At 32.7% G+C, this 15,315-nt stretch overlaps 1 protein-coding gene across 1 annotated transcript; it reads left to right on the top strand.

The window, feature by feature from the left end:
• Window positions 1–613: 613 nt before the first annotated feature.
• LOC149547682 (uncharacterized) lies at window positions 614–1,612 on the top strand. The gene has a single exon (XM_089794172.1). The coding sequence runs from the start codon at window positions 614–616 to the stop codon at window positions 1,610–1,612; it is 999 nt and encodes a 332-aa protein (XP_089650298.1).
• The last annotated feature ends 13,703 nt before the right edge of the window (window positions 1,613–15,315 follow it).

Here is a 15,315-nt window from a genome sequence, read left to right on the forward strand (position 1 = left end):
AAGCTAGTCTTAAAAAGTATTAGTTTCAAAATCTATCGGGCCAATATAAGAGATAAATGAGTACACTCAATCAAATTGTAGAAAAATATTTTTTAGAAATTGTAAAGTTAAAAACCTTGCATCTATAATATGCAATGTAATAGTTTGATAAATAAATTTAAAGAATGACTGAACAAAAAAATTTAATCAATCCTTTAAAGTATAAAAATTCAAAAAGTATCACAATAGTACTTAGTCTACTAATAACAACAAATAGAACAATAGAAAAACTTGTTTATTTACGACGAACCAACGAACCAATCAGTATACGAATGAAAAGTCAGCTTCCTTACAACATCATTCTATTGACATAAAATTTATGATCTTTCACATTAAAAGATTCATTTTGTTTCGACATAACAACTCTTCAATTACAAAGAAATTAATACACCCAAAACAAAACTAAATCAATAAGAACATTTGTCAAAGTTTACTCAAAAGAAAGGAAGTGTCTTCTTTCTTCACGCCTTTTCTTTTGGGATAACCCTTGGTATGAAAGCAGATTTTCACGTGTACATGTATATATACACCTTTATAAACTTCAATTTTACATATGTCTTTTCCACAAGATTCTATGGACGAAATTCACAGATCTCCTGAGATGAGCAGGAAAAGTATAACCCCACCGTCCTTGAAGAAACCTCGGAAGCGTTATCCTCTTGATGTGAACAGTTACAAATTCATAGAGAAAATAGGCGAAGGAGCCCATGGGAAAGTCTACAAAGCAAAGTGCTTGACAACCAACGAAACAGTGGCCATTAAATGCATGGACATGGAGAAGCACAGGGACAGGAACATAAGCCGAATTACGATGGAATGCCAAACCCTAAAACAACTAAACCACCCAAACATTCTAAGTGCACACTGCTCCTTCGTGGTGGGAAAATGGTTGTGCCTAGTGATGCCTTACATGTGGGCCGGATCAATCAGACATATACTTAAAACTTCATTCAAAGATGGATTTGAGGAATCTGTGGTTGCAACAATATTGAGAGACGTAGTGAAGGCCTTAACTTATCTTCACAAGTTGGGATTCATTCACAGAGATCTCAAGGCTGATAATATCTTGGTCGACAATGGCGGAGTAGTAAAACTTGCAGATTTTGGGCTGAGTGCATTTGTGAATGAGAATGGGAAACCCAACAAAAGAACTTCACTTGTGGGCACACTTTGCTGGATGGCACCAGAAGTTGCCTTTGTTGATCAACATGATAATGGAGGATATGATTACAAGGCTGATATATGGTCTCTTGGGATAACTGCTATTGAGCTTGCTTGTGGTGAGGCTCCCTACATGAAGAAGGATTCAGTGGAAGAGGTTGTTGATGATCTTCGATCAGGGAAAACTCCAGTGCTTAGTGGTGTGAAATTCTCAAGATGTTTTAAGGATATGGTGAGTATGTGCCTTCGAGAAGAGCCCAGTGAAAGGCCCACTGCTGAGGAGCTTCTCAAGCATAGATTCTTCATGTTTCGGGCCAAGACGGCTAACCATATTGTCAGAAATGTGTTACAGAAAATCCCACCCATTACAAGACTCAAATCGACGTGTAAGTTTGAGGAACGCCCCCAATAAGCTGTTTAATGGCGATCACTATTCTACTACCTCATGGGATTTTGACGTCTGGTATGGAATATGGATGAGCGAGTTGGGAACATGGGTTTAACTATCTATAAAGAAAGGAGATGGGTTTAACTATCTATAAAGAAAGGCTATAGTTTTGAAAACACAACTATACTATCTGGATCATGCATGCTATCTTGATTATGTACGATGCTGTATGCTCGGGGCTTTCAAGAATATGGATTTAATAATGAAAAGCAATAGGGTTAATGTTTTTGGATGCTTGATTTATAAATTAATAACCAAAACTAATAACGTTAATGTTCTTAGATGTTTGATTTAGGCTAATATAATGAAATGCATACACATTGATGTATTTTAATCTATATAAGTAAATATGTATATTGTGCAATTTTTTTTTTTTTGAAACTTAAAGTACAAAATATACAAAATATAAATAATATTAATAAAAGTTATTTTAGTTTAATAATTGACGAGTATAAGATTTTTATAAAATCTTTGAAATCTATAATGTTTAGAAAATTAAAATCTAAAATAGGATAGTTTGTTATTTGTTTAAAGATTATAATATTTTACTTTTCTTATTTGTTAACTAATTTTATGAAATAAAGTGCCTTTTTCTAATCACAGTAATCTCCATCATATGCAAATGCGATCTAATGATGTTTAGAAATATAATTTATAGTTCTAGAATAATAATAATAAAAGAATGTAATAAATACCTTACAAATATATGATATTAGATTCCAATATTCTCTAATAAAAATATTCTACTAAACACAATAGTATTACTAGCCACTACTCTTATCTATACGTAATTATGCTATAGCTTTTATTCACAAGGAATTGTATACTTAATTCTAAAGTCTAGAATAATCTAACTACCAATTTGTTTTTGAAGTATTAGATAGTAGCCAAAAAGATGGGGGGCTGACCCCAAAGTACAAAAAGGCTGAAGAATCAGTTGGAGGTTACCTCTTAGTCATCTAACCTATGCTAACTTTAAACTTCAAAAAAAAGAGATACATCCATAGCATAATTAATAGTATTATCAATCCTTAAACTAATATGCAAAAAAGACTGCAAAATAGACCAACAACACCTAAACAAATCACTGCTATTAGTCTCATTAATTGACATAAGCATAAAAAGTAAAACCCCTCATAGGTATGAGCATAAAAAAAACAAAAAAAAACACTAGATCTAGGGCTAGCTGCCCTTTTCTTGCCCATGTTTGTCCTCATTCTTTTCCTAGGCATGTCCTTATCCACATCCTCCCCCTCCACCTTAACCAATTTGTCCAGGATGGTCTTTAGCTAGTCCTCTGCCAGAAACCCATAGATGGATCGGGTTGTCTCAGTAGCTTTGCCTAGGTCCTTCTCCTCTTTATTCACCTACAAAAAGTAGAGGGTTGTGGCAGTGAAGTGCATGACCTTGGCGGAAAACTCAACCAAAGTTTTGAATCTCTGGCAGATACTAGTTTGATTGTTTGCCAGGTCCCTCATAGACTGCTCAAGACTTTCTAGTCTCACCTTACTATGGTTATGCTTGCCTTTCTTCCCAACATCTTTGGTGGTTCCTTTTCTTGGGGATGTCATATCTTCCCCCTCACTTCTAGTCAGGGTAGCCTTGAGAGTATTAGAGATATGGGAAGGGCTAAGAGGGATGGGGGCAGGCTTGGTGTCTTGAGGTAGTCTCTTCTTGCTTGTAGTTTTGACATCATTGTCGAAAAAATTAGAGGTAGGATCATGCTTGTGGGGGGACTTAAATTTTTCCAACTAGAGATGTTTATTGGATCTACTGGCACTTTGTATACCCTTCCTAGTATTTGAATCTAACTCTATGAGGCTAATTTTAACCTTTGGGCTAGGGGTTTTGTTGAATTTCTTGTGGCTAGGGCTAGGGCCAGGGTCCAATGTTAGATATTGCTGCATTCTTTTAGGAGCCTGATAATTTGTTGGGCCACCCCCAAATTGGTAGTGGCTTGATCCCTGAAAATCCTATTGTTCCTCTCCTTCCATATTTTTCAAGTAACATATGGGGGGATAATTGACCATAAGTTTCTGAGTTATGGGTGAGCAACCATACCATCCCAATGAGTAAATTGCTTCAACTCACTCTCCATACACCACTGGACTTCCCATAAGACAAGGACTTCCCTGCAAACATCCGTGGAAAAGGGGTAGTGGATAAGTAGGTGTGGGATAGATTCCACATCTTGGAGATAACTATCAATATGTTATTTTATCCATTATTTTATCTTATGCTAGTCATAAGGTAGCTAATCATCAAGAAATATATCAAAACAATAATCATGGATGCTAATTATGTACTATGTTCTAAGCTTGAGGATTTCATGAATATGAAATTAATAATGAAAAGTAATGGGGTTAATATTTTTAGATTCTTGTTATGAAATTTAGTAATAGATTAAATATTTTTAGATGTTTCAATTAGATTAATACAATGAAATGCATGCAAATTGATGCATCTTAATTTAGATAAGTAAATAGGTATATTGTGGGTTATCATAATTTTTAATGAAATGTTAGAAGTTAAATAAGCAAATGATATGTATACAAATTATGTTATTTTAACAATTATTTGAAAAGGACCCTCATCCTCTCTCGACTCGGATTGGGTTAATTAATTGCTAAACTTCGACAAGTCTTCAATGGGTAACCTGAGTTGGGCGAGAGGGGGTGATCTTTTGAGAGACTCAAAAGGGGAAATGCTAGTGACATACTCTATCAACCTTGGAGTTCAAACTTCCAATGTGGTAGAGTTACCTTCCCTTTATCAAGGGGTCATTTTTCTAACAAGAAGAAATCTAAAAAAGGTTAATGATGACCACTATTCTACCACTTGGGATTTTGACGTATGGTATTGACTATGGGTGAGAAAGTTAGCAAGATGGGTTTACATATTTATAAAGAAAGGCTATGATTTTGAACACACAACTATAATTTCTATTTGAAATAATCAAATCAATAATCATGGATGCTATCTTGGATGGTGATTATGTATCATGCTGTATGCTTAGGGGTTTCATGAAAATGAAATTAATAATAAAAGTAATATGGTTAATGTTTTTAGATGCTTGATTTATTAATTAACAATTGTGAATGTGTTAAACTATTTGATTTAACATAATGTTAGAATGCTATGAAGCTTTCTCCTTTAGTGAGGGAAATAAATAAAACTTTGGGGAAGGGCACTTTGGATAAACCCAGTGCGAAAAAAATAAAGACTCAAAATGTGAAGTTTAAGAAGATAAGTGGAGAGGGAATGAAAATAGAGTCAAATAGTGACTCAGAAGGTGATGAGGATTATGTGAAGAAGAATAAAATTAAAAAGAGTAAGAAGGAAGGTAGAGCTAAGATAAGCAAGATGGATGTCAAACTTGAATAAGCCTTGGAGGATGACAAAGGTTCTTTGGAGAAACAGAAGGGCGACAAAGAGGAGAGGGAAATGGAGAGTGGAGATTACATTTCAAAAAATGAAGGGTATTCTAGTAATTAGGGTGGTTCCTTAATTAAATCTGGTGGCACACTAAGTAATGTAGGCTCTCTAATTTTGAGGACAAAAGAATAGACTATGTCTTTGAACCCCTCTATGAACAAAGAAAACACTATGACCCTTGAAGCTAGACATAAGAAGGGGATTCCTGTGGTGACTATATTTGACAAAAAAGATATGAATACTTCTCCTATTATTATAGAGACAAAAATTGATAATGTAGATCAGAAGGTTGAAGATGAGAAAGAGACATTGGCTAGGGAGAGAAAGTTAGTGCCTGAAGATGCCCAAGAGGACATTGACTATCTTAAGGACAACACTATTGATGGGGATAATGGGGAGGTGAAGACTAGTGGGAGAATTGTGTTCCTCCATAAAGCCAAACTGAAGGAGGATGCCTCTCTTTAGGTTGATTCTTGGCTTTAAAATGAGATAATTTCCCTTAAAAAAATGTTAGGGATTTGCAAGACAACCTAGAAAATGAGAAAACCAAAATAATTGAGCTGGAAAGTAAAGTTGGAAATATCCCAGAGAAACTCATGACCCATGAAGTAGGGTTGAGGAAATTAGGTATCAACATCAGACAACAAATGGACATGGTTACCTCTAGTTTGCGCATGGAAACTAGTTTGTGCATGGAAACAATGAGTATTGGAAGGAGAAGGAATGAGGAAATCATTTCTCCTATGGCTTCTCAGCTAATTGGTGGCACAAGCAAGAGGACAATGTAGAGCATGAAAATGGCTATTGAAGTTTATCCTAGTTTAAGTATCGAACACCTCCTTCTAGAGGTTGTTAATATTGGTAAATAATTGGTTAAGGCTATGAAGGAGATGGTGTAAGTTTTCTTAGTATTTATAGGTTTTGGTTGCTGATAGTGGCTCTTATTGCTGGATAATCAACAATTTTATTTTCCACCTTTCATTCTATATATTAACTATTTAGGTTTTAGGTCTTTGTAAAACCTAATTTTTTGGCTTGATGCCATACTTGTAGGTTCAAGGTCCTTGTAAAACTTGGTGGGACATTTATCTCAATATTCTAGTTTTTTGGTTTTTGTACGAGGTTTCAGGTCCCCTCAAAACCTTTTTTTACCATAATCCAAAAAAAATAATGAAATTCATACAATTTGATGTATCTTAAAGAAAGGTGAGCAAGTTAGCAAGATGTGTTTAACTATATATAAAGAAAGGTTATAATTTTGAATACACAAATATAATTTTTGGTTCAAATAATCAAACCAATAACCATGCATGTAATCTTGGATGGAGATTATGTATGCTTGGGGTTTTTATAAATGTGAAACTAATAATGAAAAGTATTATAGTTAATGTTTTTAGATGCTTGATTTATGAGTTAACTATTGGTGAGAAAGTTATTGAGATGGATTTAACTATATATAAAGAAAAACTATAATTTTGAATACAAAACTATAATTTATGGTTGAAATAATCAAACCAATAATCATGCATGCAATCTTGGATGGTGGTTACGTAGATGTTGTATGCTTGAGGTTTCATGAATATGAAATTAGTAATGAAAATTAATAGGATTAATGCTTTTAGATGCTTGATTTATGAATTAATAATATTTAATGTGTTAAAATATTTTATTTAACATAATAAAATATATACAATTTGATGCTAGATAAGTAAAGGTATATTGTGGGTTACTATAATTTTTTATGAAATGCTAAATTAAAAAATGTAAATGATATCAATTAATGTTAGTTTAACAATTATTTGAAATTCATGTTGTTTAAAACAAAAAAATTGAACATAGATAGTTTTTAATTTGTTTAAAGATTATAATATATTATTTTCTTATTTATAGATAATTTTAAAATTTAAGTGAGTTTGTGATAATGGAAATCTCTATAAAATATGTACAAATTTGTTGGAAATATAATAGGTAAGTAATCTTTGAGTGAAACTTTCAACTTCAAAAACTATTCTCCACACATCCATCTCACAATCTATGCATATAAACTAAAATACCAAACTAAGCATATACATCCATAGCATGAAAGTAGAACATTCAACACATGTATGAAAAAAGACATTTACCTAGAAACCCTCCAAGGAGAAGGTAAAATTGGGGTGCGAATGACACCTACAAATCTTCACTAGTGTAGTAATAAAGTCTATCCAATGAAGGTTACAATATTTGATCATGAAACATGATCTACCCTGTGAAAGGTCTACCTTGTTAAAGGCTTACAAGATTGTTAGATCTTACCTTGTTAAAGGATTTCAAGACCCTATTAGAAGTGTGCCTAGTAAAAGGACTTTATCTTACAATTAAGTAAGCACCTTGTTAAAGGATTTACAACAACCTATCAAGACTACTCTATTAAGAGATTTAATTGATTCATGTGTTAGAATGTCTCGACAATGATCCTTCGGTTAACACTCTGTTGCTTGATGTCAGATCACCTCTTTCCTAATGTATACTATATCCTTTATGATAAGATGTATCTCTATCATCTTTTGATTCCTTTCCTCTATTCTCCTTTAACTGATTCTACAATGTAACTCAAATCATAACACCTTAGTCACCATGAATTCTTTGTTTGTGCATGCAAACTCTCTTGAATTCTCCTTTAGCATTTATAAAAAGTTTAGGGTTTTTCCTCCTTAAGAAGACCTAGGTGACTTAGGGTTAGTGATGAAATCAATGGTAGTGATTCACCCGTATTGCTACTTAATCCTTCCCTTTTTCTAATTGGATGCATCTAATGCATAGGGATTCACAATTAAGATTCGTCCTTATCATCAAAGATCATAAAAAAATCCTTAAGTCAGACAAAAAATGGTTTACATAGAAGTTTGTGCCATTATAAGAATCTATGTCAAAACTGTATAACTCGACACTTGAAGTCCCTGATGCTCAGTATAAACTATATCTTCAACGTTGTAACTTGGCCTCTGAATGACTTGGCATCCACTGATCACTTGACATATGAATAGCTTGGTACATATTATCTACTCAACACTTGAGTGATTTGACACTTACTAGTTATTTGGATCATACTAAATATTTGTCACTCGACATATACTATTTGATAACTTATGCTTGACATGTATTATTTGTTCAACATGAACTGAGTAAATGACTTAAGTATGTTGTCACTCATATGTCAAAACCAATATGAGATTAACACAAATTATGCAATATCTTTTAAGAATATAATTTATAGTTTTAGAATAAAAAAAGTGGATGAGAAAACAATATAGTAGGCACCTTACAAATAATTGACGATAATATGTAGTTAATATGGCGAGCAACATCTTAATTCAATCTATAGAGGATGCCTCCAACAACCTCCAAAAAAAATGTTCTACTAAATATAGTAGTGATGGAAAGAATTATCTATGATGTTGTGTGCTTGAGATTTCATTAATATGAAATTAGTTGTAGAAAGTGATAGGATTAATGTCTTTAGATGTTTGATCTAGGTTAGCATTATGAAATGCATACAAATGCATCTTAACATAGATAAGTAAATAGACATAATATGGGTCAATATATTTTATACTAAAAAAAAAAAGTTATGTTAGTTTAATAATTAATAAGTACACAACTTCTACAAAGGTTTTAAAAATTGTGATATTGTAGTTTGTCATTTGTTTAAATAATATAATACTCAATGTTCTTTATATATCGATAAGTTTAGAAATTAAATTGATTCTTTTTAATGGAAATATCTTTTATGTGAACAACATTATCTAATAAATTTTATGAATAGACTTTATAGTTCTAGAATAAAATAAATAAAATAATAAAAGATTGTAACAATTACTTTACAAATAAATGATATTAATAGGTCATTATGAGTAAGAAACATCCCAACCCATTCCAAAGAGGAAACCTCAAATAGTTTTAGATAAAAACACAATATTAATTACTAGTGAGTAGCTATAATCTATGTGTAATTATAATCTAAACTATTTAGAGTACAATATCTAGTGTATGACCCAAGGTGTAGACAACCCTATTACAATAACACCAAATTGAACAACAATAGATACAAGCTAAAATTGAGTCTATTCAATTCAAGAGTATAATTATCCAATGCTTATGAGATCACAAGGGTCCCCAAAATCCTAGAATATTTCTTACAAAATGGAAAACAAAAATCTATCAAAAATGTCAAAATATTATATATATGATTTAAGTCCAACTTCAAAAAGACATCTTTATGCTCAAGGTTCAAAGAGACATACCATTTTCATTGGTGGAAAGATCTTCAACAACTCCAATTTTAGGCCCTTGTGGGTCTTCTTACAACAACACTCATAAATATATTTGTCCAAAGCATTAAAGACTGAAAATGCTCAATAAACTTTAAAAATGTCATTTACTAAACCATAGAAAATACAAAAAATAATATTTTTGACATTTTCCATTATTGCTTGTTCCCATACTATCTGGAAACTCTTTCATTATTTTTGATAATCACATTACCCTTTAGAGGAAATAGACCCAATTGCATTAACATGTTGTATTAGGTGAGTAAAATGAAGTTGTTTGTTCTCAAGTAAACCACTTACACTGATGAAAAAATTAAATGTCTTGAACCACTTAGCACATATATGAGAGTTGTATTATTTTACATTCTTTATAGTAGCATCCCTAATTTGATCACTTTTAATGGAGTCACAATTTATCTAGATTTGAAATTTTATTACTAATTTCCTCAACAACGTCTAATAGTGAAGGAAAATAAGGCTTTAATAGTTGTACATCAAAGTTTGGATGAATAACTAGAAATGGGGGCAAGTTGAGCTCAATTGTATTTCTATCAACTCTCTTGATAATTGATGGGCCCCATTTTTGCTTATTTTCTTAAACATTTTATTCTTCCAATCAAGATTCAATCTCATTATATAAACTCCTAGACCATATGGTTTTGTAGTCTTATTTTAAGGCTTTTGATTGTTATAACATGTACAAGAATATGCAATGCCAATTTCATGGGTTTATCTATTAAGAAAAGAGAAGTGTAAAAGGTCCTTTGAAGTAGTTTGGGAAATAAAACCAAGGAATCAATTGGTATGGCTATTAACTCCAATATAATATTTCTCTTCCAAATATATTTTTTTTAATATAGTTAGGTGAACATCTTTTTCGTAACTGACTCTTATTCTTGATCACAAAGTGGATCTACCTGAAAACATTAAGTTCAGCTGAATTTTTAATAGATTGGTGTTGATTATACTCTTGTCATTCCATGTTACTAGTCTATAATAAATGTACTCTCCATAAATCTAATAGGTTTAGGTTGTAGTTAGTCTTTTCTTTTCTATAAAGCCTCTCATCTTTTCTCTTAGAGATAGCTGGTTAAACACTATATAATCAGTTCATGTTGTATTTGAGAAAGGAAAATTTCCTTTTTTGATAATTATTAAGCAGTAATAGTGAGAATGCTTATCATGTGAGTTCATAAGTGATCTCTAGAAGTGCTCACTTAAGGGCCCACCTAGTGAGGAAGCTTATTATTCTCTCTTTCAGGATTGATTTAGAAGATGTAGTGATTTATTTTTGTTAGTTGATGCAAGTTCATTGAAGGCCTACTTTTGTTACTATAAACATTCATCTTTATAAATATTCTTGTTTCAAACATAGAGTTTATCTTGGTTAGCTGCAAAATTTATATTTCAACATGACTTACAAAATTCACCCACAAAATTTATATCACATTATACATTGTAATTCATCAATACTCAAGGTAACTGGGTTGAGTTGTGACAAAGTTGTTCTTTATTCTGAAACATATAAGTGGAAAATCAAATACTTATGTTGATGCATTTAATAGAAAGTATTTACTATCAAGTAAGATGAGAGTGAATGTAGCTAGTTTTGATCATATTAAATAGTTGTGTGATAAAGATGAAAATTTTAAAGAATCTTGTGAGATATGTAAGAATATCATTTGGTTTAATATAAATCTATGGTTTAAGTATTCCATACAAGAGATTTTATTTCCCAAAGGAAAAAAAATTGCCAAGGTAGAGTGAGAGAAAACATAATGCAAGAAAAACATAGAGTCAACATTTTTAAGTGGACAAGAATTTAGTGCAATTGATTAAGAGTTAATATTTGCTAAAGATGAGTGCATATATAAGAGAATGATACAAGCATGCCAAATATATCAATATTCAAAAGGAGTAAATAAAAAAATTATAATACCATTTTATTTTTTTAAAGATTATAATATTTTACTTTTTATTTATTAATTAATTATATGAATTTAAGTTCCTTTTTTTTAATCACAGTAATCTCCAACATCATATGTAAATGCAAGTTGTAGTCACCTGCTAGTTGGGATCTACATGATGTACCACTCCCTACCATCTCTTGTTGAGCTTAGATATATATGCACATGTACATACTCATCTTTTATACAGATTTGCATGTACTAGACATCGACTTACTTGAATTGCTAGGATGAACATTCCATATTGCAATAACTCAATGATAAGAATGGGAAGATAATGTTCAAGTTCAATCCCAACCATAGTTTAGTTACTTTTCCTAAGAAGGAGGACATCTTGTTGGTCTCAGAATGGTTTTGACATTTGAGTGTCAACACACTTAACCACTTTCTACATAGAAGCTGAGTACACTATATATGATGAGCTATAGTATGTGTTGAGCTAGAATTCTAATAGGTGCCAAGTCACTTCAGGTGCTCAACATTATACAGGTGTCGAGTGATATATAGGTGCTAAGTCATAGTTGATGCCGAGCAAGTCAAAATGCTTCATATGTCAAGTGAGCTAGAACTATGCATGTGCCGAGCAAGATAGAATGTAATAGGTGTCGAGCAAACTAGGATCAAACATGTGCTGAGCACCAGTAATCTAGTATGTGCTGAGTAACACAAAATCATCATATGAGTTTGCGGCTTCACAAACTCAGATGTAAACCAGTTTTTGAGCCACCATAGAAGGATTTTGAAGGATAATAAGGATAAGAATGAATTTTTTATGTTTCCTATCCAATCAGCATGCAACCAATATGAAAAATGGAGAAGGCATGCAACCAATGAGAAAAGTGCAAGGAATGAGTGAGAATTAAAGATTCAATATGGATCATAGATCAATACCTAACCCTAAGTCTACAAAGTCTTTATAAGAAGGCTTAGACCCCATGATTTTATGTTGCTAAGAAAATAGCAAAAATTGTAGAATAGGGCAAACAATAGGGGTATCAAAGACTTAGTGAATTGAGCAACAATTACATATTTAGTTGATCAAAATAGAACAAGGGAAATGATTAGATATTAGATCAAGCAAGGATCACATCAAAATGAGTAGATCAAGTGCCTGAAATCAACAATTGAAGATTGTAAGCAATTAGGTCAAAAGATTTCTAATACTTTCCAGCAATTGTATTAGATAGTGATAAATCCTATGTTGATAGATTAGCTTAATAGCTATTTTGTAGATATTTTGAAGAGACAACTAAATCCTTTAACAGAGTGACACTTCATGTAAAGTGTTTTAAATCCTTTAACTGGGTCACTATTGACATAGTGTAAAGCCTTTAACAGGGCAGACCATAAGAAGTGGTCAAACAATTATTGCTGCAATGATTTTGTTGGTATCATGCCCACCCTAGTGTTGCCTTCTTATTCTTGGAGGGTTTCTAGGTTACCAAATTCTAGTGTCATGTATTGATGCATGTGTTTACTTTATGTTTATTTAATATGTTTACATGCATGTAGTTTACTTTCACTTATTTGTTTTAAAGGATTTGAAAAGGTTAAGGTGTGGTACTTCTGATTCACCCCTCTTCTCAAAAGTATTCTTCCCATTTGAATATTCCAACAATTGGTATCAGAGCAACATTCTCACTAGGAAAATCTTAACAACTTAGAGAAACGATTTGAAGATGGAAGTCTTCAAACTTGGGAAGATCATAGACAATCAGGTGATTGATGTGCACCTCACTCTACACAAATTGGAGGAAGCTAGAGAGGAATTGAAAAAGTCCTTGAAAAGAAGGAAGGATATAGCCATAGCTAAAAGTGGCACACACTACAAGGATATTTACACCACACAAGTGTTTTCCAATGGAGATTCCAAGGAATTTGATGCAGCAATAGCAGAACTGATGGAGAAGAATAGAGTTCAAGCAGAAGAAATCATAATACTCAAACTTGAACAAGAATCACAAGCCATAATACTTTGTGAAGTAACTAAATAGAATAAGACAGCCATTGAAGACAAGGCTATGATAGAAGATGATAAGAGAAATCTTATCAATAGACTAAAGGATAAGACAATTGAGTTTGAAGGAATCTCAAACATGCAGCTTGACACCTTAAGTCAAATGATGAATGCTCTTCATGAGCTAAACATGAAGGACATTGAGATCTCCACCTTGAGAATGCAAAATGAACAATTGCAAAATGAATTAAGGAGAGAGAAGGAGATAATAGAAAGCTTCAACAAATCCAATGAGGCTATCAAGTACTTTGAGTAATTACTGAAATCACCAAGGGCTAGTAATGATACTTTAGGACTTGGTTACACTGGCACTGAACAAGGAGAATTATCCAAGACTATAGAAGAAAGGAGTAACAAAGGTAAGAACACTAAACCTACTTGTCATTTTTGTGGTAAAAAGGGACATACTTCTAATATATGTAGGAGCAAGGATGGCCATCAGCATGATAAGCCTAAAAATGCAAGGTTTTGTCACAAGTGCAAAAAATAAGGACATCAAGCACATGAATGTAGGACTAGGACTATAATTATACCAAGATTTGAGGGTCACTACTACAATTGCAAGAAATATGGACATAGAGCTTTTGAGTGCAGATCAAAGCCTATGTGGGCACCTAATCAACCTGCAAGGAAAAACAACCATGCACACCACTACAACTGGGATTACAATACCAGGCAAAGCTATCATTACTATCAGGAGTATGGACACATTCTAGAAAATTGCATAAGGACACATTTTAGAGGGAACTGCAATAGGTGGTTAAGCCAAATCACATGTTTTAATTTCTTGAAGACTGGTCATATTAGCAAGTATTTCCCAACAAGGTCCAAGGCACCCAAGTCAAAAATCAACAAAGGAAAAGAGAAAGTAGATGTTGAACAAATTAGAGGAGAAATGAATAAGACATGGAAGAGAAAGGATGAAGCTAGCACATCAAATGAAGGGATCACTTCACCCAAGAGGTCAAGTGATCACACCTCATCCAACTAAGCATGAATAGGTGTATGTGATTGATAGACATAGTTATATCATGCATCAATACCAAGACAAAGAAGTACTACAAAAAAGAAATCAGCATGAGCAAAGATGCCAAGTCAAAATTTGAAGATGCTGAGTAAAGCTCCAGTGCATGCCAAGTTGCCAGTAGCAACCAAGTTGATGGTTGATGCCGAGTTGAGAAATGTCAATGGAAGCCAAGTGAAGTGGAAATCTAGTGGAATCCAAGTGAACAAAATTCAATGGAAGTCGAGTCATGTTGAAACCTTCAAGTGCCAAGTTTACAACTATATGCACTAAGCATTTAATGCTAGGTTTTGAAAGGTATAAGGACAAATTTTTATCAATTTTACACCATTCAAACACAGAGAAAAGATGAGAAGAGTGCATAAGTGATCAAACAACAACCTTGAAGCCTTTTGCACTGATTTCAACAATAATTCAGCATAAATTTTATTGATCTAAGGTATTTATCAAGTGCCAAGCTATGCAGTGTTAAAGTTTTAATATATTGAAATCCTAGATCGGTATAATGGCTTCTAGTTCTAAGAACCCCAAGGGAAAGGAAAGTCATGAGGTCCAGCTAGTTAGTAATGAAGTAAAGAACCTTAAGTTTAGATCCATTCTTGAGGTAGCCTACAAGAATGATCCTGATGGCACGTTGTCCATAATTCCACCCAAGGTTGTCATGGTGCAAGATGTAAGGAAGTGTTATAACTACAAAATAGGAGCAATAGGAGACCTTGAAAATTTTTAAGCCGATGACAAGCTATATGATAACAAAATATTCAAGGATGAATTTCAAATTTTTAAGAAAAAGGGTTTAACCCATTCGCTAGTTTACCCTACAGGTTTCAAAATAGAGTGGATAAGAATTGTTTTAAGTAGGATACACAATGGCTATCTATGGCTAGAAATAGGACTAGTTAAGATTACCAAGA

The sequence above is a fragment of the Cupressus sempervirens genome, chromosome 7, assembly GCF_028749045.1.
Source record: "Cupressus sempervirens isolate cs-2001-9-10 chromosome 7, ASM2874904v1, whole genome shotgun sequence".
Classification (NCBI taxonomy): domain Eukaryota; kingdom Viridiplantae; phylum Streptophyta; class Pinopsida; order Cupressales; family Cupressaceae; genus Cupressus; species Cupressus sempervirens.

What these genes read in the sequence shown, in the direction of transcription:
- LOC149547682 (XM_089794172.1), top strand. Translation starts at nt 614, where the DNA reads ATGGACGAAATTCACAGATCTCCTGAGATGAGCAGGAAAAGTATAACC.